Source organism: Aulonocara stuartgranti (assembly GCF_965226115.1).
Source record: "Aulonocara stuartgranti genome assembly, chromosome: 15".
Lineage (NCBI taxonomy): Eukaryota > Metazoa > Chordata > Actinopteri > Cichliformes > Cichlidae > Aulonocara > Aulonocara stuartgranti.
The window spans coordinates 36,901,655-36,926,684 of NC_138951.1; the positions used below are offsets into that span (position 1 = coordinate 36,901,655).

The 25,030-nt window shown below is 40.6% G+C and overlaps 1 protein-coding gene across 4 annotated transcripts in view; it reads left to right on the plus strand.

Annotated features, from left to right (window-relative positions):
- ptprsa (protein tyrosine phosphatase receptor type Sa) overlaps positions 1-25,030 on the plus strand; it is a 232,587-nt gene that overhangs the window by 117,310 nt on the left and 90,247 nt on the right. For all 4 annotated transcript variants that reach the window (XM_082507103.1, XM_082507102.1, XM_082507105.1 and 1 more), the window contains 3 exons: positions 271-416; positions 2,631-2,772; positions 20,460-20,648. In XM_082507103.1, coding sequence (XP_082363229.1) covers positions 271-416; positions 2,631-2,772; positions 20,460-20,648 — 477 coding nt within the window. The remainder of the gene's footprint in view (positions 1-270; positions 417-2,630; positions 2,773-20,459; positions 20,649-25,030) is intronic.

Consider the following 25,030-nt stretch of genomic DNA (forward strand, 5'->3'; position numbering starts at 1 on the left):
TGTAACACTAAGATGCAGCACTGTGCTATGGAGACAAGAGTAAGAGACTGAAAGGGAAGAGCCAAGTGGAGGTTGATGAGACGTTCTGTACTAGCGTCTCTCTCTATGGATGCGTGCACTTAAACCGGGATTTAAAAGTCTGTATTTTCAGAAATGTAATTATGGTAAGAATGGCATTAGCTCTGGTGGTGCTGCATTTGCCTTTCGTCTACTAATGTATCTCCCTCTCTTCTTGTCCTCTCCCTCTTTCTCTGTTGTCTTGCTCCTCAGCACTACCACGCTTCACAAAAGTTCCCGTTGACCAGATTGGTGTCTCGGGGGGTGTGGTCTCCTTTGTCTGCCAGGCAACAGGTGACCCCAAGCCAAAGGTTAGTTGGAACAAAAAAGGAAAGAAGGTGAACTCCCAGCGTATAGAGGTAAGTGAAACCTGCTGTCCATTGGTGCAGCCTTTATTCTAAATGTTCTTTGTTGTTCTTTGTGGGATCGTTTTTTTGGAATTGTCCCACTTTACTTTACCTTAATGAGCTTTGGGTGAAATACTCAGTAATATTTTTATGCATCATATTAAAAAATGTCACTGTCGAAAAATGTATTGACCTAAAAAAATGTTGTATCTTCATGTCAGCGAACATTACATTGAAACATTTTGGAGTATCATGGGAGTAAATTGGGGGGGGAAAGCTGCTAAAAATTTAGATAAATAGAAAGTTGTGTAATAAACAAATGTTCTTTACCATTTGTTACTTTATATATTGTGATATTTACTGTTGTGACAAATAACAATCCTACAGTTTAATACCACATTACACGTTTTACCACATATTTTCTTCTCAGCAGTACAAAATTCCAAGTCTTCTCTTGCAGCTGGGGGCACTCCACCACCTTATCAAAAGCAACATTTTAATTAGCCTTGAAATTATTGCTGATAGCATCTTTGTTGGCTTGCTTCTCTAATCTTTAAGCAGTGTGCTAGTCTACCAGTAGCAACTGGTCAGTAATGAAATACAGAACCCTCTCATTCGTCTAAAGCCATTTTTTTTTCTTTTGCATTTGAATGACTCTGCTGTTGTCACATTTTTTCCCTCCTGTCTTTTTTCAGCACACAGCCCTGTCTGTGTGAATGTTTCTGCACGTTATTCATGATGTTTGTTGTTCACTTCTCGGCAGGCATCCCAGATGGCATCTCTAAAAGTCTTGATTGATGCTCAGTGTCTCTTAATTAAAAAGTTGCTTTCGTTAACAACGATGACAGTGACAGTGCAGGGATGCGCACACATGTACGCACACACACGGACATGCACAGTGCGGCATGAAGGTAGCCACAGGGGGAGGGGCTGAAAAAGCAAAAAATGGCACCATCGACAAGGGGAGATCAGCATTTCCACTGAGGACAAAATTAAAAGACAAGTTGTGTTTGTGCGTTTGCCTCGTCTGCATGCTAAGTAGGAAACAAAGCCAAGGGCGTGAAGGAGCCCGCCAGAAGGGACGCTTCTTTTTCTCCATTTATCATAAAATTAAATAAAAAAAATTTATAAAGGGGTTTTGAAGTAGCTGGGGTTTTTTTCCCTTTTCCACCCTCTAGACAGCTGCTTTGATATCAATCATGATGCCGTGCTCTGCAGTGTTTTTAGCCTAATTAGCGGCTCAGCCCTGAGATGTGCAACAGTGGAGCAGCAGGGCTGCTGAAGACTTGTACTTGCATCTTATAGTCATGCTTTGCTCAGAGTTCACAGCAGTGAGTCCTTGGCTGAGACGGTGTTAACTTTTGCGGGGAAGGACAGATACTGGAGGAGTAGGTTTGCTGTGAGAATGGCAGTCTTGACCATCTACACTGACACTTCACACGTCCAGAATGAGGGCAAAAGAGAAAGGCATGGGAAATATTCAAATCAAGGGCTAATTAACCGAGATTTTCCATAATTTAAATTCTAGTCTTTTACCCAAGTCTTGAAGTTCAGCTCATTGCTTCAGGATACATGCCTGTTGATATGCTGGTGTTCAGGGAGATCAAACAAGGCTATTTAAATACTAGCCAGGGGCCAATTTCTGCGACTACTGTTGTAAAACTGTCCAGTTGTCAGTCACATGCATTGTTACATTTTCAGTAAGTTTTTGTTTACATTGCTCTTCTTATAGAATAATAGTAATAATAGCAAATAATATATTTTTATCATAACCAAACCAGTATTCTGACCGTTGTCTGATATTTTTTGTTTTGAAGAGGCTCCTTTATTGAGGTTCAAAACAAAAGGCTTTATAGAGAACAAAGGGCATAATTAAAGATCAAATCAACAGATAAAATCACAAAGCACAAACACTGTTTGTAGAGAGAGTATGCTTCCTTATGATTTTTTTTTTTTTACATTTCTGATGGCCTCAGGCTATAAAACATTACCAACACGGTACCTTTCCAAGCAATGATATCTTGGTGGAATTGAAAACGATTTCTCACATTTTGGGAGCACCGATGACACACTCGTCCTTGTATCTCCTTAGGAAATGTGAGAATCTTATTTTCCTCAGGTTTGCCATTCTTGCCTACCTGTTGCTTCAGGTTAAAGTAGTAGTTTTTCAGTCCAAATCACACATTTGTCTGACTTAACCGTGTTCCCTACACTTCAACTCCACAGACCATAGAGTTTGACGAGGGTGCCGGTGCAGTTCTGAGAATCCAGCCTCTCCGAGCGCCACGTGACGAGAACGTCTACGAATGCGTGGCTGAGAACAGCGAAGGCGAGATTGTCACCAGCGCCAAGCTGTCCATCATCCGAGGTAAATCTGGAATTATGTAACAGTGTGCAGAGGCGTAACTACAAAATAAATCATGAACACGTACGTCCATGAGCTCAAAAGATGACATCTGTTAACTCGTGAAGCCTGTTTGGAACAGCTGTAGATAGTGCCCTACTCTTTTTAGTTTATTATTTATTACTTATTTGTTTACTTTTTGGGGATAAAAAACGATGTCTTCAGCTGTAGATGCTTTGATTTGATACAAATTCTTTTGCCGTGTAAAATGGTTTTCCTGAAGTGATGGTTAAAGAATGTGTGGTAAAGCCATACCTAACATGCATTTTATTGATTTGTTGCTAAAGGTTGGTACTTTAGTTTCAGTAAAGATATTACACCATTTTTTTGCAGCGATTTAGAGGTGATGAATGAAGGTATCATAGACAGTCAAGCACATGTGGTCACATGTTTACACCTTTTTCTCAGTCATTCTACCTGTCTCTGTTTGCCTCGCATTCATGGACACACGCATGGTGTCTTTTTCCTCCTCTGTTCACTCCTACTGCCATCTGCCATGTTTCCAGGCCTGGATGAAGCTGAGCAATTGCTGGCCGACAGTGCACAAGCTAGGCCTCCTTGGCTGTCACATCCACATGCGGTGGGGGTATTTTAGAGGCCTGGCCCAGAATTTTCAGTCAGTTATTGTTAGAAACAACCCCAAAAGCAGATGACTGGGTGCTATTCAGGTGGGAGTCTTCTAGGTATAGAGCTGCAAATGTCCATTCGATTTGAAAAAGTTATTTTTCAAGAAGCGATTAATAATTTAAGTGATTATGCAAGCAGAAATGCCAGCATTTTCCACATTTAGGTACTTTGCTCATTACACAATTAAATATGTTTGGGTTGCAATTTGCTTTTGAACTGTCAAAAGCAAAATGCAACCCTCTTGTAAGTCTTAAAACCAGAACATGTTGCAGTTTGCAGGAACATGAAACGTGATGTCATTCGGTGCAACGGTTCCTCTTCTCTTAACTTGGGTATTGTCTTTGTTCCTCATTAAAAATTTGAAAGACGAGGATTTTGTGTGGCTGTCTAATTACGTTGGAAGCCCTGAACTTATGTTTAACCCTTTACAGCCGATCGGAGCGGGCACGCTCTGTTTTGCGTAACTATTTTTAAATCCTGGTAGCTCTGCAACCACGTAAGCTAGCGCAATAATTTTTTTTGCATATGAAACTGGAGGAGTTGTACTTACATCTTATGCCATCAGCTTGTCCTAGGTCACAGTTTCCTTCCACATATAGCTTTGCAAAAACTGCATAAAAATCACTTGCAGCAACAAAAACATGATATTCCAGAAACACGCTTCGCCGATCCATCAGCTGTTTGTAACACTTCCTACGTCCATCAGCGCGAACTATCACATGACCGCATGACCTGCCCGAAACCGGAAGTGACGTAATTTTGCGGAAATGTAGTTTTTTACGATCGGGGCCTTATGAGCTTGTGTTTTACTTGTTATGTGTTTTAAAAAGTTATGTTTGACTTTATGACTTTCTGTGTCGTTTCTGGGATGCTTAAGACTCATATTGCACTGCTGGAAATAGTTTATTTTGATGCATATGCTGTTATTTTGCAAATTTGCACTATAATATTTATTTTCGTTTTTCCTGCAGTATATAAAAATTGGTGTATTTCAAAAATAAAACTATGAAGACACTCAAAATAAATTTCCTGTGGTGGGAAACTAGTTTGTGTAACTTTTTTGTATTTACAGTTTTGAGGGATAAGCCTCTTAAATTTCTCTAACTAGAAATATATGTTAAAAAAACAAAAACGATTTTCAATTTTTTTGTAGTTTATTGCACTTTTTTGCAATTTATGTAATTACTATGCACCTAATGCAGACATATTATTAAAGTTTGGGCTATAATGGTTGTATTGATGTATAGCAACTTGAAATGCTCCCAAAAATGGCTCCACAGCATGTAAAAATATAATATAAGCTCTGGCGAACTTGGTTCTATGGTAGGTCTTAAAGGGTTAAAGGGCTTAATATCCTGCCATATTAATTCTTAGTTTGATACATTATTAATTATTTTAAGGCAAATTAACTGTGCCGAAGCGCAGGGCATGCAAAGTGTAGGCACACATACCGATTTTAAACAAGAGATTGAAAAAATAGGAACAAGCACACCAAATTTTGAACTACAAGTCCTGGCATGTGCATATGAGTGTGTGTACTAGTGTGTGTTTGTGGCTGTGTGAAAGAGCACAGAGCAAACTCAGGGCAGTCCACAGGAGCAGAAGGAAAATGAAAAGTTATTGGAATCAGCTCAACGAGGCTTCCTCTTGAGCCCAGAGGAAGACAGCAGCTCTCCTGCCCAGGCAAGACCCAGCACTTAAGGAGGGATGAGAATGTGATGATGGGAGTGAATGTGAGTAAGTGTCAGAGGAGCAGAGCAGTGCAATCTCTTTGTTTTCCATCTGTAATGAGTTCTGGGGGGCCCTGCATCCATCTATCAAGGGTTGAGAATGGAAAAAGGAAAGACAAATTAGGAAACTGGAATATTTTGGATTTTAGGTTATTATAATTTCATTCAGGTGTTCAGTTAACTGAAAACAAAGTGATGGAGAAAAAAATGAGGAATGTAAATGAAAGCAAAAGTATGAAGGTAAAGGTGGAAGTGGAGAAAAGCCAGAGGAAAAAACGAGGGGGGTGAAAAATGGAGAACAGTTGGCCAAAGATGAAGGAAAACAGGAAGTGTTGCGGGCGACTGGCAATACAGAACAGGTGAGGAGGACAATAGCCCAACACTGGTTCTTGGCACTGGGGCAAAGGATTATGGGATATGGCACAAGGCACAAGGGACACATTCGCAGTAAACATAGGGATGTGGTCTGGGATCTAGGGAGATTGAAAATGGGTCGCCGTGATGGGTGACTTGGCTAGAAAAAGCCACAGTGCATATTTGTGAGACTGTACAGCTGCATGCACAGAGGCATCCACATACCCACATTTGAATAAATTTACATGGCTCACACATAAATGTAATGCACACACACACACACACACACACACACACACACACACAGATATATACACACACACAGATATACACACACACACACACACACATACATATATATATATATATATATGCAGAGGGCAAGAAATATTCTCTCACAGTAAGACCATATAGTTTATTTGGACAGTATGCGGTGTAACTGATAAGCACACAGACCAAAAGACTGCAATATAGCTTTCTCTGCCATACTGAAAACTCATCTGCCATGAGAGCACATGGGATTCGCTCAGAGTTTAAAATGAAATTAGCAACAGCACAGTGTCCACCAAACTCACAATTCAATGCTTGTCTAAAATGGTACCAGCTAAATAGCTGCAGCTGACCACACCCTGTGCTTATAGTTCATTCATCTACCATTGTATCTGCGCATGCAGGAATTCACGATACAGCATTTCTCTTTTTTTATCTAAAGATATGTGCAGTCTAGCTTTAATCCATGTCTTTTTTCACTATACCGTGACAATGACAGTACCCTGCGTTCTCATCTGTTGTCTCCACTGTTTGTGTGTGCATGTGTTTATTGGCGGCAATGGCAGGTTGTGTTTTGCACTGACTGTGACACCTCCTTGGCTGTTACTGCAGCAGCTGAATACCTAAGATCAGGGCCATCTGGCTCTAGTAAGACTTGCTTACAGTCCTCTGGGAGTCCTTGGTGAGGGACCGCCGTATGAAGCAAACTCTTGAGACTTGACACAAGTTGCAGCTTGTTGTGGGCTTTTTGTCATGTTTTACTTTCTTTTCATAGATTTTAAGATTCGTCTTTTTTGTGTGTGGGCACAAAGGGGTGGGGGGAAGGCAACATTGCCACTGGGATACCGTCAGCTCATGCTGCTGTGAGGAGATCATGAGGAGTTATCCCTCTTTGTGTGTTCGTCTTTTTATCTCTCTCTGCAGTCTTTTGCCCTGTGATTACTGCTGCAAATGAAGTCTCCCATGAGGCAACCCAAGTAGCAAAAACTGTGATTGATGAAATTGGGTCTGATATTCAATTTTTTTAATGTTAGAAAAAAAGAAAAATATGTGCCTATCTTTGAGTTTGAAGTACCCTCAAACAGATGAGAAAAAGGCACAACTGCTGAGCGCTTTTAATAAGTGAGCACCAAAACCTTACCTTAATACACACACACTTGCTGCAACACACAAGAACTGACCTGGACCTTTATATTTGCTGCTTTTTTCACCAGTCGCATTCACAGCCTTATTGTCTTTTCCCACTCTCAAGTGTGTGTGTGTGGGGGGGGGGGGGGGCATCTTAGATTGTTGACCAAGGAACCCAGCATGCTCATTAGCTCATGACTGGTGACTGATAAGCTGATAAGGTATGAGCGATTCGCCATGGCCTCTTAGTACATGCTTACTCCTTCCATAGCAACCAGCTGCTTCCAACTTGTTTGCAAAGTTGCGTCCAAACAAACCACAAGACAGACAAAACCAAAGCGTACCAGGACACACATCTCATATGAACTATGACATGGGTTTGTTTTAGAGTCACAAAACCTGGGCGCTTTGTTTCAGTCAAATGTGAGGTCATGTGTGGGTGGGTCATGCAACAGCACAATGATCCCAAGCACACGACCAAACGTACAACCGAATGGCTGCAAAAACAAAAGACTCGAGGTGTTGTAATAGCTTGGTCAAAGTCCAGAAATGCTGTGATGGCACCTTAAGAGGACTGTGCATATGTAACATCAACGAACTAAAGCAACATTGTAAAGATGAATGGGCCAAAATTTTTCCACATAATGGATTTAGGTCAGCAAAAGTTGCACGCACCATTTCAAGACTAAAAACTCTGCCTGTTCGACACAAACCTGCACTATGTGGTTCACGTTCAGGGCGCACCCACTATTACCCAAAGAGGAATGGGGCATAGTGAGACTACTGTTTGATTGGGGTGTCTGCAAATTGGCCACTCTCATGCAGGAGCAGGTAATGGCAAATTTTAATGGGATTCGGTGTCCTGATGATTGGTGCACACACAGTCAGTGCACCAATCAAGCGCTGCGATTTCTGAACATCTTGTTATTTGAGAAGAGTAGAGAACTGTGAAATATGTGCTTGGGAGGTGCAGTAATTAGATTTGGTGGGTTGTAGTGGTGCTGGGTGTTTAGCTTTACTGACCACAGAGACGACCAATAGAAAAAGGAACAATCTCAACTTCACCTTTGCTGTCTGTTTACCATAGACACATTTTTGGCCCTTTCACGTAATTTTTCTAACAATATGCTCTCTGCTTTTTCCTCTCACTCTTCCTCTCACTCTTGTTGTTTTCTTTTGTAACTGAAAAAGAAAATGTGAGAAAGTGCATCCTGTCATAGTGGGCAGCAGCAAATAGAGGGTGTGGATGTCTCATACAGGGGTTGGATCTTGGCTATGATAGCAGAAAAAAAGTAAAGAAAAGAATAAAACAGTGGAAAAGGCTAAAAAAGGAGGAATGAACGACTGAAGGTTAGGCTGATGTTACATAAGTTTATGGTATGAAATGTGTGACGCAATCTAATTCAGTTTTTTTTTTCAACCAAGGCTGCAACAGAAGGGGAGGCGATAAGAGAGAAAACAAAAAAATTCTCCTCCTTGCTTTTCATTTCATCAGTATTCCCTGTACGCACCTAACAAGCGCAAACCCGCATTTAGAGTTGTGAAATATTACCCATAACTTCATTTTTATGTCCCGTCGGGTTTTTGTAACATCCTGAAATGACGTTTACATCTTCTTACTAATATATACAGTTACAGTTGCATACAATTGCGAGAAAAAGTTGGTGTTGTATTGGTTTTAGGAGGATTTCTAAATCGATTATGTGTAAAACGGGGTGTGAGCATCATCTAAGTCACAATTACAAACAAACATAATCCGACAAAGCTAGTAATGCACAAATCAGTTGCTTGGCTACTTGTTCCGGCTTGTAGACTTGTCTTGTTGTGAGTAAGGGTCTACAAAGTCTGGTTCCCTCATCATGACAACTTTCACATTCCCTTAGAAGAGACATGAAGGCGATGCATGAAAGTGCAAAAATCTACATAGTGTTTTCTAGAGACTTTGTGTCTTGGTTATTAGTGTACAGTAAGACAAAGTATGTACAAACGGAATTCACAACTGCTCTCCGTCACAGCAGGTAGTCCTGCAAACATCCCAAAACTTTTTGATGAACAAGTTTCTAGGGAGGTTTTATCCCAGAAGTTTCCACATTGTTGTTTAAATCTCACAGGCCGCTACAGAAAGCATTAATGAAGGTTGGAGTGTAACTGTTTGTGCGACACTAGCCAGACTGTGTGGCTTCGATGAAGTTAACAGGTCCCGTGGGTTGACTTTTTCTTTCAACCAGTGTTGTTACAAAGAAGGAAAATAAAGACTGTCTGCGAGTGCAGTGCAGAATAATGTTTGTGTTTAATGGTTGAATTAATGTATTTTACAGGAGGATTTCAAGGCATTGGGCACTCTTGATGAAACATTCATTAAAGCACTGAAACCAGAGCAATTGTGAACAAGAGAAAAGGGAATAGTCTGTTTCCGGAAGTCTCTGCAAGAATGCATGGTACAGATTGGTGCGTGGGACACTGGTGATATGTTTCGCTCTGTTTCTTGTATCCGTGCACAGTATAGAGAGAAACAAAGAAAGGCAACAATTTAGCAGGCAGGCAGTGGCCACCCAGAATTTGTTTGTCAGTATCAGTAAAAGATCTGTTTGTTCTTCCTCTTCGTTTCTGCCTGTGTCTAAAATGACCTTTACCCTCTTCTGCTAGTCCCCAACACTTACTGACTAGAATGATTGCCAAAAAAAGTATTTTGATAACATAAGATGTTTCATACGAGCCACATGTTTGTGTTCAGTTCCTGTGCTGAATGTCAGGTGTGTTTGTTTCTTTGTTATCTATGCTGCCCTCCTGGTCAGGTCTCTCTCAGTGAGATTTTTTTACCTGCATAAATAAAAGATATGCCTTAGTTGCCTGAATTATTTAACTCATAAAAATGCATTTTGGTATAGTTTCTTTGTTCTTTATGTTGTTGTTATTCAGCTCTTTTTTAGGATAAATGGATGTACAGACCTCCTCCTTTCTCTGCTGGTATTCTTGAGCAGAGGGCAGGCTTGGCACAAACAACAAATCAATAGGTGGTTGTTGACCACGTGGATGGCCCTCACGCCCCTCTCTTATTGGAGGCTTAAGAAGTTCCATGTTGTTTCCTCACCAATATCCCCCTTTGCTGTCCTTCAGTGACTCCACCACTTTCTTTCACGTCTTGGAAGATTTGTCTCTACCCAAGTTTCACCGTACTCCCCCTTTCACACTCCACACTGGCATTTCTATGCCTATTATCAGCCTTCTTTGTTAGTCTCTCTCTATTTTTCTCTCTTGTTCCAGAAAAATCCCTCCAGGGGAAAAAAAAAATCACTGACATATGAGTTTATGGACACTGAATCCTTTGATCCCCTGAACCTGTGATCTGGTAATCAGGTGTGATTGGAGGATAAAGAAACAGAACACAAGCTAAGTGGTAGCAAGACAGATAAAGGAGAAAGAAGGAAAGACAAAATAGCTGGTGTGATAGAGTGGGATAAGAGGAAAGAGCTCGCCTCTAGTCTGGGGTGGATGGCTCCTGAGCAGTCCCATCCATTTCACATAATTTCTGTTCAAGTAGAGTGACTGTAGCCACCCAAGACATCTGGGCACAGCCATAATAAAACACTGGGTGATAGAGATGAAGACGGGTAAGCAGACAGGGAGTTAGTGTCTGGCTGATTGGTTTATTACTGGATAGGAATTTCAGATAAATGGATCTCATTTCGCGGCAATGAGTGGGGCAGGAGACTACACTGAAAGATCAGTCTTCTGGGAGGCTTTTACAACTGTAAGCATACGATTGCCCTGGTGATTAAACCTGCGGCCGTTGACTTCTTTCCTCCCATAGGCAATTTCATAATCTGTTTCTTAATAAGACAAAATTGTATTCTAGGCTTTACTAAGCTTATAAGCAGTGAAAAAAGCAAGATTTTATCTCAATAAAGTGAAATACAAAAACGTTCTCTACCGTTTCGTCTTATCTTGCAGCCAGATATCAACCACATACTGAAGCATTGTATAAAAAATGAGTGTACAAGCTGTTACTGTGGGAACAAAAAAGGCTTGGAGGAGTCCACTTGGAATTTTCACGGTGGACCCCCCCCAAGTGGACACTTAACCTCAGGTAGTCTCTGGCACTTTTCGTTCCAAAAGCGTCTAATGACCCAAACTCTACTAAGATTCCTCCATAGCTAAACAGGGAATAAGAGGGGAGGACAAGGTCATTCCTGTGGAAACAGAATGAGGAGAGGACTTTTGGAGTGTCCCAGTTCATGCATAAAGACAAGCAACAGGATATGACCCGAACCACCAGCTTAATCCATATACATCAGCCACCAACCCAGGTGACTGCGGTCGTACAACACAGAGGTCGTGCTGCGGGCCCTGCAGGACTGGCAGAGTTGATAAGACCTGAAGTTTTGCATGCCTCACCAGTGTCGTGCTTAGACTTCCTGTGGCAAAAGTTGGATGGGAAGCCTCGCAGTGTGGCTAGTAGTATATTTACCACGGCAGGAGGATAGGCCTCATCTAAGACTGAGTAAAGCAAAGAGAAGACTTTCATGGTTCAAAATAAGTAATGCATCACAAGCAAGAGACATACCAATGCACAATCGTAGCAAATATTTTAACTTGAAAAACCTGAGACTTTATGAAAATTGTTAGAGCATTTCGGTTTGCAATTAAGGGAAAGGTGCACTTATTGGAAAAGTATAGAACAGGAGCACGAAGGCAACCAAAGTCTGTGAAAGAGGCTGTGCAGGACTTAATGATTAAAAAGCTTTTGTTCTGGAAGCAGCCCAGATCCTATTGGATTTAATGGCAACTGTTCATATTTACACAACATTGTGCTCTTTGGCCGTTGAAGGTTAACAGCACATCCAACATGTGTCGCTTTCACTTCTGCCCTTTAATGGATACACTCACATTTTCTGTCACATCCTTCCACATTTACTTTCATTTAAGCATCACATAACGGTGTAGATGGATTGGTCACCGAGTTGTCACATTTTAAGGCATAGCATATTTGTTTTTCCTCAGTAGCAGGTATATTTTACTCGCCACTCATGCATTCTACAGAAGGCTGCTTTACAGAGGGAAATGATACTGAATGAAATTGATGCTGAGGGCCTCAGAGCTCTTTCTTGACAGCCAGATTATCTGCATTCTACCCATGACCTCCTGACATTGTCATCTTCTAAGTGACGTATTTACCCAACATTCCAGCTGCTCTCACAGTAAGCGGCACATCCTTTTTTTCACATCCCAAAGTGACATTAAGTGATTACTAAGCACTCATCTTACTGGTCCTCTGCTCATTTCAAACCACTACATGTTCGTAATTGTTCTTCTGCTCACCAAAGGTGTCCCCAAACCAGTGATTTATGACTTGATTGCACTAAGCTAATGGGCCACTAAGACAATAAACCTCACTCCCATACTCATGTGCTGAATGTTTGTGAGGGACCAAGCAACCAAAGCAAAGAGGACACAGGCAAAAAAGTATCTTCAAAAAGGGTTTTCTTTATTTTAACCCTCAAAAAGTCCAAAATTAACAAAATTCAAAAACATACTTAGCAGGCCCATAAAAGAGGTCAACTAAATATAACTCTACAAAAAGGAATTTACAGAAACTTAAACAAAACAAAGTGAGACACAACTTAACTTACAAACTGACCTAAATCACCTTGTTGTTGAATTGTGCTATACAAATAAATTTGCCTTGCCTTGCCTAATTACAAAGACACATGAGGGTAGCTTTTATAATGATTTGGCCAAACCATTTACACACAATAGGGGGGAAAACGAAAACACACACTAATATTAACTAAGCACAGAATAACCTAACTAAACCTAAAACACCCCTGCTCCCGGTAAGCCCATGGTTGGTCCTGCTCAGTCCTCAGCCACGCCTTTTGCCCAGACAGGAAACAGCCACCGCCCAAACCCAGGTAACTCAAAGAAAGAGAAACATAATTAATATAACAAAACATTTTAGAAAAACCACACAATGTTACTATGTGCACGCCTCATAATACCAGTGTTAGGTTTAACCAAATGATTAATGAAAAAAACTGCAAAGCAAACTAATAAAGTAAAAAATGGACTAATTTACCCCTGTGTGGCTGATGCCATCACAGTGTTATGGTTGAGTCATGTATGTTGAAAATTTACCGGCTGTCCATTATGGTTATTATGGTTTGTTGGAAATGGGAAACATGATTCACCATTTCCATGCACCATTTTCAAAAATCATCATCATCATCGTCATGGAATGATTGAATTAATTAATTAATCCTGACTTGTGATAAAGAATATAAATTCACCTCTCTGGAAAATCACTGCCGTATGAAGACATACATCAGTGCCATAACAATTTGTGTAATACACAACTCTCATTCCCAGGTAGCAAACATTTTGAGTTTTACTTTACGAAGTTCAGTTATCAAGGTGACAGCCTACAAAATTTTCAAAATAGCATAAAAGCCAGGCAAAAAAAAAAAAAAAAGAATTGCCCTAGCCAGTGACTGGCCCATCACCGACAGCCCATGCAGTCGTCCAGCACTTCTTAGTGTCGGTCTTTGCTTTGAAGTTTTGGTATTTGTTTGGGTTTGATTCATTGCTTTGGCAGGAATGGTGCAACGCTGCAGCTCAGCCCTCTCCATCTGTTGTTGTTTTGGCCCAGAGTTGCTTGGCCAGCTTAAAGAACCTTTGTTTCACATGTCAGGAGCACCATGTCTTGATTCCCCTCACACACACCAGCCCTGAACCTACAAATATCTGTCTAAAGGAGCAGCCTTTCCACGTATCCAACCAAATCCACAATGACTAGGTTCACCAATGACAATACATATTTTAAGGCCACAGAGTAGGTACTACTGAAGAATGATGGCAAGGTTATCTGACCTTACAAGGGAAAATGAGCATTCTCAGTCATCACAGACGCTCTTTAAATAGTTTACAAATACTGATTATGACTAAAACATGATTACTAAACTTATCAAGTGTATTATACAGTGTTCCTCAAGTGGTCAGTTAAAAAAAAAAAACAAAGTGAAAAAAATGAGTTGAGAAAATTTCCTTTAATGTGTGTAACCAGGCATCTTTGCCTGTGTTTCTAACGAATAAAACTACGAGATAGCATCACAACATTCCTTAGAACTGAAAACTACTTTTAACAGTTAAACAAGGCTAGTCTGGAATGTGCAAGTCTTACAAAGCAGCACTGCCGACCTGATGTAGTAAACTGACGTCAAGGTTCAGCGTGCCCACTACACCTCCGCACACGGTTCTTCCTTCCCATATATGCACACAAACTAAACTAAACCTGACTGGTTGACGTCTCTCTACGGAGAGGCACTTCCTTTAATGGCCCGGGTCCCATCTCCTGTCTCCCCTGGAGTTCGCCTGTCTTACCCAGACTCTTCAGGAGCCTGACAGGACAGAAAGGAGGAGGTGGGGTTGCGGGGGTGGGGGGTGTTTTTTGGGTTGTTTGATAAACTTCCACTTGCTGAGGAAGGTAAACACAATTTTGCCTTTTTCATGTTTTGTTTTTTTTTACATTTTCACTCCACCTCTCTGCTGTGTAGGAAAGGGATCATTGGAGCGTCTATCACGGTGGTTCAGCACATCACCTGTATGACATCTTTTTATAGGCTGGACTCTGGTTTCTAGGATTTTAAAATTGCTGGTGAGGAAAAGATGACGCGTTAGCTTACATTGTTAAAATACAAAAATCAGCCAACACCCTGCTTAGATGGCATTCTTTATGTCTCTGCAATAATAATAAATGCATATATATATTTCATCTATGTTAAATTAGTGAAAATGTGTGATATCAGCTTTGATTTAACAAAAAATGTACAAAAGAAAAATTTGGGGCGGAGGTTGTCTTCTTAATTTTGAACTTCTGCTGAATTCAGTGCAACAATTTAAGCTGAAATCTTTAACTTTAGCACTTATTGTAAGTAGTTGTAAATGCAGTAAAAGTATTCTGCACTAAAACTGCATTTACCATGAGAGAAACTTGGTTTGGTGTTATTTAAAGACATCAAAAAACAACCCACAATGTTAAATGGACAAAAACGTCTCTACTTTGCCTGTAATGTGCAGGAAATGAGGCCCCAGTGCTAACAGTGTTAAACTGTTCAGCCTGATGGTAGAAATTGTTTCCTTTTCAGTGATACACTTTCCTTTACTTGACATTGTAAATTTCCTCTCACTTTCTTATTTTGGCTTTTTTTTGTGAGTCAACCATAGCTGCTACCTGTGGTAGCTGCTGCATATTGTTCCACTTCTTGTCTTTCTTTGGCAAAAATGATGTCAACCTGGTGTTTAGCTCAGTGGTAATGATAGTTTTATAGTTTAGTCTAGGATGTGTTTGGGAGATGCACGCAAGCCGCCACCAACCTTTGTCCACTTACAATTTAGAAGCAATCGGCACAACTCACACTGCCAATTTAATGGGATATAGAGCTGCTGTAGGATTCAGTGACACTCTGTGACATTCTTAGGTTACAGTATTTCCTCTCTCCATACACAGCACACGGACAAATGAGTCAACAGTTTGCTTTTTAGCAGCGTCAATGAAAACTGTCTAAAACCAATTTGTTCTTTTTAACCCTTTAACTCCTGAAAACCTACGAGGAGTAATTCAAACTCTTTTTGTCAACTGAGTGTTTTCTGTCATATTTTAGGCCTGATTAAAAAGCCTGATTGTGCTCTGGATATTCACGGCCAGAAATTTGACCACACAAACCAATTTTGCAGTGCAGTAAGCAATGCTGTAAACATCTTTCTTATTTTAGTATTTTGCATTTCTGAATTTTTTCTTGTTCTGCAATCTTTTATCGCCCGTCTTTGAGTCGTTGGGTTATATTTTGGGAGATTTGGCTGCAAATGTTGCCCTCTGTAGCTCGATGTGCTAGCTGTGGAGAATATCAACAAGACTTCAGACATCTTTCTGGGAACTGAGTGTCTGTAGGAGGAGGGGGGTGTAGAGGTTGAGTGCTGGCTGTATAATAACCATTATTCAGCTGAGATGGCTATCCGGAGAGGGCTATCAGTGCTGGGGCCAGAGACACTGTGATTAGATTTCCCCCGTGTTGCTATTCTTCTTCTGTCCCTTGATCTTTCTGTGCCACTGTTCTCCTTTTGTATATTACTCAAACAGTTCAACAAGAATCTTACTGGTCATAGAACTGATGGCATGTCACAGAGAGATGTATTGAAGAGATGAGAGTTCAGGTTTCTTTCAAAGTTTAATTTGCTTTGGTCAGAAGCTGTGTCTTTGGAAATGTTCTATTATCAAAATTTACCAACTGTCAATTCCAGATGACAGAATTCAACAGCTGTTTTTCACATCCTTTACTCTGCGTGTTGTTCAAAACCCAATAAACAAATTGCTCTGTTGACCAAATGGACTTTACTCCATTTGTACCGCATCTGTATTTTATAAACACCCTCTCAGCACAGGCCCCTTGTTAATGTGAACAGTTGTGGCTGCAAAACAGGTGCAGAGCAAATGAAACTGCATTGTTGAGAGTCTGAGCAGCTGGGTCTGCCTATTAGTTAAAGATCTAATTTTTCAGACTCCAGTGTGTGGCTTTCAAAGAGTGCGCCAATGTTTTTCCATCCACATCCACTTTCATCCACTTCCGCTGTCTTTATTATCCCATTTCTTTGCGACTTCTTCGACACACACATGTCCCTTTCTCTCGCATTCTCTCGCTCCTCCCTTCCTTTCCTCTCACTCTGCCTTGCTCCCTCTGTGGTATCAATGCACGGGGCTGCTTAAAGCCTGTGTCTCTATGCTGTGGCGGTGGGTAATCAGTTAACCTCATTATGCTGCTGATGAAATTAAATCATTGCAGTAAGTGAAAATAATAATATGAGTAATAGGTGCGGGGTATGGTGGAACACCCCATGGCATTTGCTGCAGTCCCAGCCAGTCAAGATTTACCTCTCTCTTTCTCTCTCTCTCTCTCTTGCTGTAGCGAGCCATCGGTGGAAGATAACCGATGGCTCGGAGAAAAAAGGGAGCTTTCAAACCACCGATGTTGACATCAGTTAAAAAGTCATATGTAATGTAATATGTCAGCATCCATATGCATATCAATATGCTGACCACCAGCCAGCTTTTGAGCTGCCAGGTGCCTGTTTGGTTTAGGTTTGGTTAAGGTCCTGAAAATTATAAATGTGTATTACACTGCATGGATAACACAGCTGTACTTTGCACTGCCTACAAAATGGCAGAGTGAGTTCTAAGGTTATACATTACCTTTTCAGCAAGACTGCTCATTTATCAGTCTATTATATGTTCCCTTTGCCCTAAAAATAGTGAAAGCCAAACCAAATGGCCATCAAATCACATTTCTGCGTCTAGTGCAGTTACCTGGTTCGGTATTTATTTATATATTTAGTTTAAGAGATGGTTTGGTAGCAGTGAGCAGTCAGTGGAAATGAGATTAGTCGGGGGACTTATGTGAGTCTAAAGGACAGACCTTTTGGAAGGCTGCAGTTAGCATGGTGGAAAGCAGAACGCAACAGCAGGCGTGAGTCTGCAGATTAACAGCCGGGCGGTGGCTAAGCTAACCAGAGGCTGATTAAAGGCTTTGCACCTGTCACTTGCATAATGATATTAAGTGGTGAAGCAAAATTAAAGACAATTATGGATAATGATGGCATTCAAAAAAAAAAAGCAAACCACAGACAGGCTACCTATCCCTGCCCAGCTCATTATGAGAGCCAAGCTGCACAAACCATATACACTGTCCTTTTATAACTATGGATTAAACTAATGAACACAAGCAGCATGGAATGTTTGCACTGTAGTTCTTTCAGGCAAGCATTGTGCTGTCGTAAAGAAGATGCTTTGCAGTTGGAGCGATGGTTAAAGTACGTCTCCAGGAAATGATTGAGTTAATATAAAGTGTTCTGAAGTTGTGCTTGTGTAGTAAAAGACTGAATTTATATTTGAAAATTCTTGCCAAAATGCGGGGTGTAACAGCAAAGTGTGTCTCGTAGCACTCTGCGAGGCTGTAAGGTGATTACTGGCCTAACTGACAAAGGTTGCTTTCAGCAAAACAAGAAAAGAAAAAGAAGGAAAAAGAAAACAGCAACATTATCGTTGAATAATGCATGTGTGTTGATTCCATTTGGCTTGAGAAGATCTGTCATTTCAGACGGCATACGTCATAGAAGAGTAATTGCTGTGCCATTATGGAGGACTAGCCCTTTGGGAATTCTAGGATACTATCATCCCGTGTCATTGGTTTCCTTCTACCCTTCACAGTCAGGCTGGCTAACCCTAAAGTAACACTCCCTCGATGAGTGATCTATTTATTTTTGCATGGCCGCCTTTATCGACAGAGTCTGTAAGCTTCAGGGGAAAAGATGTTATCAGACTCTATTCCAGGGGAAGCGAGCAACCAAAATACAAGCCTTTTTTTTCTCCAGGAAAGGCTGCCGATGCTGTATCAGGTCAGAGCAGCTAGAACGATAGCACGATCTCTCAGAGAATCCGCTATCCCTGCTTCTTGTTTACTGCTGTTTTCTGTCCTCCCTCGCTTCTCTGTGCACATTCACTCTTGTCTAATAGTGCATGTTTTCAGTTTCATAAATGCTGTCTGTCTAGGTTTCATTCGACACTTTTCACACTGTAAAGACGTAGTTAACGCAATGTGCCGTAAAGATCCGGCAACGTCAAAGGCATCAGATGTAACACGCAGAGAGCAAGGTAGACCTGCTCTTTACAGATATCATTGTCCAAGAGGCAGAACAAGCTGGAGAAATGCTGAAGTGCAGCACATTTTATGGTATACATGGATCATTGACACACAGAAGATGCTGCATGTGAGAACACGTTCCTATGTCTTTGCTAAGTGATGTGGCTTGCTTTTTGAGCTCTAGAGATTATATGGGGTGATCATCAATAACTGATGGAGAGACTGTGAAAGCATGAAAGGATGTAAATGCCCGCATTTTTTTAAACCGATCACTGAAATATTTATTTTGCTTGACCGACGTCAGCCTTAGTTTAACCGGCTTTGATTTGGGACCCTCTAGTTCTTCTTTTTGTTTTTTCAGATTGTCTGAAGATTCAATATTTCATTTCTAAATGTGAATGCACATAAAACCACTACTCTACTCTCCATATCTCCCTACATAGTGTGTCATATAAATCCATAAAATAAGCGTATGTATTTCGGTTTCTTTTATGTGGCAATTTTACCAATTAAAGCTAAAACAATTCATTATGAAAGCTACGTGAATCAATAATATTCATTATCTTGAAATTCCTGCTGCCTTTTGATTTGAAATGCTTAACTGTGATGACTTAAAAAATGTGACAGTAGTGGTTGTGAAAATGAAATATGCCTCGGTCCTGTTAAGGTTTTTAAGGGAGTCCCACCATGATATCACTTGCAAATGGAAAATAAATAATAGCTTTTTATGACTGTCCTTTAAAGGCAGATAGTCAGAGTCTGTGACTCAAGCTGCTCCCCTAATTTCCCTTGATTTAGTGCTCGCAAAATATCCGTGAGACCACCACAGTGTCTGCAAAGTGAACATGAGGTCATCGGCTTGCCGAATGAAAAGCGAGCTAAGTCAGTCAATCTTCTCCAATTTGGGATGTGGCTTTACTCTTCTGAATCATATTACAGCTTAGGGTACTTCCCCCTCAGCTCTCATCAAAAGAGAATTACTCACTACCCTGCTCGAGTCCGGGTAGAGGTCAGGGGATTTGACCCATGAGACTAATTGCCCTAAGAGAGCATGGAGCCTGCATCAGAACGACGATGACAATGAAGAACACTAGACTGTCATGTGTTTAAAGTGAAATAATTACTCAATGGTGCGTGATTATTAGCTGTAAGGATACCACAGCGTTCGTGTGTCTGAATAACAGTCACTGATTAGTGTGATGGCACTTAAATTATCGTGATAATAACGGCAAATATGTTCAACTGTAACTGCCGAACTCATGCACATTTAATGCAGATCTGTCAAATCTGATCAGTTACATCTCTCTGCAGACTTTTTTAATTCCACAGTGGCCATTTTGACTTGTCACAGTAGGGAAAGCACTGGTGCATTAATGATGGCTGAGGGGAGAGGCTCTACTTTCGCAGATGCTGGTTCGCTGTATTTGCTTACTGGCATTCTTCGTGGAACTGCGTCACAGTAGTTCCCTATTGTGACATGTCAAAATGTCAGCCATGAAAAGCGTCTGTTGGTGTCAAGTGTGGGCATTTGGGTTGATAGTGTGGCTCAGATGAACAAATGTCTAAGATTTTCTGCTTAAATAATATGAAATTGGTCCACAATGGTTAAAAAAAAACTATAGAAAGTCTATAGTAAAAGGAGGACTTGTAACCATGGCAACCTAGTGGGTAGCACATTCAGAGAGTTCTAAAGATAAACACAAAATATTCTTAAATCTTGTGGCCTTAACCTAGCCAAAGAGTGAGCCAAATCTTTACTTAAACTTGAAATCTAAACGTAAAAATGAAATCTATTAATAAGCGAATGAAATAACCTCAGAGGACTCACGTGCACTCTCCTGCTCTTTTTTTACAGAGGACCTTCTTCCACCAGGCTTCCCTAACATTGACATGGGGCCTCAGCTCAAAGTAGTGGAGCGCACTCGAACAGCCACCATGCTCTGCGCCGCCAGTGGCAACCCTGACCCGGAAATCACTTGGTACAAAGACTTCCTGCCGATTGACCCCACTGCAAGTAATGGGCGAATCAAACAGTTACGCTCAGGTAAGGAAAGCTAAAGCATTGTATTGCTGCTCTGGTTCCTTCTTACTAATGTGAGCCCTCGTTTAATTTCCCAGAACATTTTCGACGGCACGTAACATTGATGTTTTTGCTGTTTTGTGTAAGCTAATGTATGTGTAATGCCCAGTATTTCCTTTTCTGAAGTCAATTATTTTCTCAAAGTGCCACTGAGAACAGATGTTCATTTCTCTAGTTTGGGAATGCTAATTATTTCAACAGCCTTTACTTTAATCTGTGACTCGAGAATTCATTCAGCTCTAAATGTATAATCATTACATTGTGCTAAATGTTATGCTAAACAAATGAAAATCACCCAAAAAGGTTTTTTAAATGTGTTGGATGTTGGTCTAATAAATGGAGAAGAGGCACAAAGTTTTAAAGTAAAGCACACAAGCTCTTGTACATGTTAATATAACTGTTGGTCATCATCCAGTAGCTGGTGAGGGAGATGATGTTTTAGAGTGTAACAATGTAGAATGAGGTCAAAGGATTCACAACAACTGTGTCAGGACACAATAAGAGCAAGGTCCATCTTCTACACACTCAGTGGTGGATATGTTGTCTTGTTCCCATTGATTAAACCCCACTGAGAGGCCCAGTAAAGCAAAGTCTAATTATATAGCTAATTAAGTGCAGGCCCGCAGGTGGCTCAGGGCAACAAGGGGTAGATATTTTAGGTCGATGATTTGTCACCATTCGAAAAATCCAATGACTTGTTTGTGTTGTTGTTGCGAATGTATATCTGGGTAGACGACACTAAATAAAGAGTGTGTTGTCATTCACTTCCTGTCCTAGTTGTGGTCCTCGAGAGCTATGTACACAAAGTAATCAATTGGTCAACTAGCTATTCATGCTGTACCTTACAGAGCAAGTTCACAGTTCTGTATTTTTTATTGGTTCCTCTTTAAATTATTAGTGTCTTCAATTTTGAAGCAGATTGAATTTTAGAATTTTTTAAATTTCAAATTGAGTCCATGCCTTGTCTTGTAATTTCATTACATTCTTGCAGAGTTTTTTATTTTTTCTTATTGGTCACTCACTAGACTCCTGTGCAACTGTTGACAAGGATATAAATCATGTGAAACATGGGCTATATTTAGTACCAAGTATTGGTACAAGCACTGCCCCTCCTGCTGCATAAAAGCCAAATTTTTATGATGATGTATTTATGTCATGAAATTCTTTTTAAATATGTAAGTTAAATTTCATGCCATGAGTTGCTATTTTTTTTTTTACATTCCAGATATTCAAATTAAGCAGTAACAAATAGAAATGTGCACTGAAAGATTTAATTGCACAGTTACGATCACATTTTGAATTATTGTTGTTTGTTTCTCACGAGTATCCGGCAAGGGTAGGGGTTTTTTTTCTCTCCACCAGTATTTTCTTTAGTCATACTGTATTATGCTCATGTCGAGGGCCAGCTTCTCTCAAAAAAAAAATTCAATTACCTAGTAACCTTGTTAACATGGCTTTTTGAGTTTTGTGCCTCTCTGGATAATCCACAGAGAAATTCAGCTTGGCGTCTATTGTCTAATCTCTGTACCATCTGTCTTTATTTGTTTCATGATTTTTCAATTGTCTTTGTTTGTCCTGTTTAACTGAAACAGAGCTGTTTACTCGTCATTGTTTTTCTGAATGTTTTGTCCATATTTGTGTCTGAAACTCAGATGTGCGTCTGTCCACATCGCAGAGTCTTCAACACGTTTTATGTCATTTTGACCTTTAACACAATTAAAAAGCCCCAACGAGAAACAAAATCACAAGCCAATTAAAAAATGGAAAATTGCACTAATTGTGATATTTTACAACTAAAAATAAAATAACATAACTTTTTCATAATAAAAAAGAAATCCTCTAAATGTGTTCATAAATTATAAATAAAATGCACTGTGATTACATCTCACTGTAATAAAAACTGCTAACAATGCTGTGGTGGGACAAAACACCAAACCAAACTTTAGCCCTTGGAAAGTCACATTGAACCTTATCTTAAATAAACTATGTTTTTTTCTTTTCCTATTTATCTGTTCTTTCTTTGCTATTTTCAGAAACCTTTGGTAAGTGTCTTGCAAAGCTCAGCAAACCAGCCCACTGTCCTTGAAGCACATGGCATATTTATACTACTGTCCAGAATGCATGATTTCGCTGCTCCTCCTCCACCCTTTCCCTCCAATTCCACGTTCCCTATTTTTTCTTTCTGTATAGCCTTCATTTTTCTTTACCCTACTCCTCTTGGTTTCAACTATATATTCTTTCACCTCAATACTACAACTGGATTTATAGTAGAAAGACACAGAATGTGTTGAGGAAGCATCATGATTCACCTAGCAGCATATTTTCTTAAGCAGCAAGTCTTTTGAGGTAGCGTCATACTTCATGATAAAGGTAACATGCATGGTAGGTCGTATAAACAGTCCAATTTGGACCCTGTCCACATTATTTTAGTACATGTATCCATGGGATTCCAAGATTACCTCAGAAGTAACGGTATATGAAGTTACCTTTAAGATTTATCCCATTTACAGCAAGACAAGAGGCCCTAAGTAAATAACTGGAATCCAACGCAGTCATTTCTTTGCAGCCTGAAGCATTTCTGGGCTTCTTAAAGGGATATATAGCAGGCACGTTTCTCCAGCAATGCACATTGCTTACTGATTTATCTAACCTGTTTTACTTGAACCTCTGTGCTTACAATAAAGCATTGCTTCAAGGTGCAGCGAGTACTGTCAGGGGCTTGAATTCTTAAACATCAGTGCAGAACTTCTGGAATGCGTATTCCAACCCTAACTGGTGCTGCGTAAACCCTCTGGTCTTGGCCAAATATTTTGTCAGGAGAGCATTCTTCTTCTCTTGCCAGATTGGCCCTCTGCTTCACTACTTAACAAATGTCTTGCTCAGACTTTATTGCCCAGACTAGAGGCCAACTGATAGCCTCCTGACTTACGAAATATTTGCAAAAGATATACCCAGTCACTTCAAGCTGGATGTGTTTTACAGAAATTTCAAACTATACGTGCAAAAAGGAGGGGAGACAAGGAAATTACTTTCCCTTTTTTCAGTACCATAGCTCTTATAAGGTTATGTTAGCTTTGGGGGCTTGCTTTTATTCTATAGCTCTTCTGCTGGAAAGCTCAGCAGTCAGACAGGATTTATGGTGATTTATGGCTTGAGCCCCCTAGGCTGCCATCTTCTCATCCCCTTAGCTCTTCTAGTAGCCATCTTTGGTCCCTAATAACTTTTTCTTTTTTGCATTTATAAATGCACTTAAGAAATCCCCAAAACAGAAAACATGTGACAGCCTCAGCCTCCCCTCCAACTTCTTCTGATGTGCTGATCACTGTTGACAGTTTCTGGGGCCTCTCTGTTTGCATCAGGCACACTCTCAAGCCTTGGGGGGGGGGGGGGGGGGGTGTAACTCTGGTGGGCCCTCTGCCATAAACGGTGGTTAAAGGGGAAAAGGAAGGGGAGAGAAGCAGGAGAAAGGAGACCATGGAAAGTGAGCCAAAGTCCATCATTTCAAAAACTTTCCCAGCTTCCAGCTTCTGCAAAGAATCTATATTTCCTTCTATTTGGCCTTCATCTTTAAATCATGAAATGTGAATGTTGATTTAAAGTGTTTGCGCTCCCAAAAAAAGGAAAAGATACGGAAAGACGGAAATAGCATCACCACTTGGATGTATTACCGTTGTTTCCAACATAGCTGATTAGCTGACAGACTGGTTCCTTATGTTCCAGTCCCTGCTTTGCTGTCAGAAGCGATATTTGCATCAGGGTTTCCAGAGGACCTCCTACAGAGGTGTGTAGGGAGCTTGACATTTCTTCTTATCTTCCTATGTCTCCAGACCTCAGGCCCTCCCTAGCCTTGTCAGCCAGAACAGATTAACTGCGGGGCACAATGACAGTAAGAGGATGGGCAAAAGTGTTCTAAAGATTTATGTCCTTCCTATAATAAAGGCTCAAAATCAGGACCGTGACATTAGATGGCACTTTTAAGCATATATTGAGCTTAGTTAGAGTTGCATGTAACAGGTAAACACTCAAATCCAGTGTCATCAAAGCTGCTGTGAAGAGAGTGGCTCGAACCTCTGCAGGGGTCGTAACAACAGCTAGGTTTTCCCTCCGGCCTGCTGTGACACCACCAGGATCCGAGGCTAGTGTCTGTGGTGACGAGAAGGTCAGCCAGACGCCCTCTTGAGGGTGGCCAGACTCTGACACTCTGCCAATCACGCAACCCTATTTGCCCCCCCACACAGATGTGTAACATCTCTGGCCAGAGACAATCTGGCCATCTGGTTACAGACTTTAATAATTTTTGAAAAAGATATTCAGAGGATTGTTTAACAAAACAGCTGGGGTGTTCT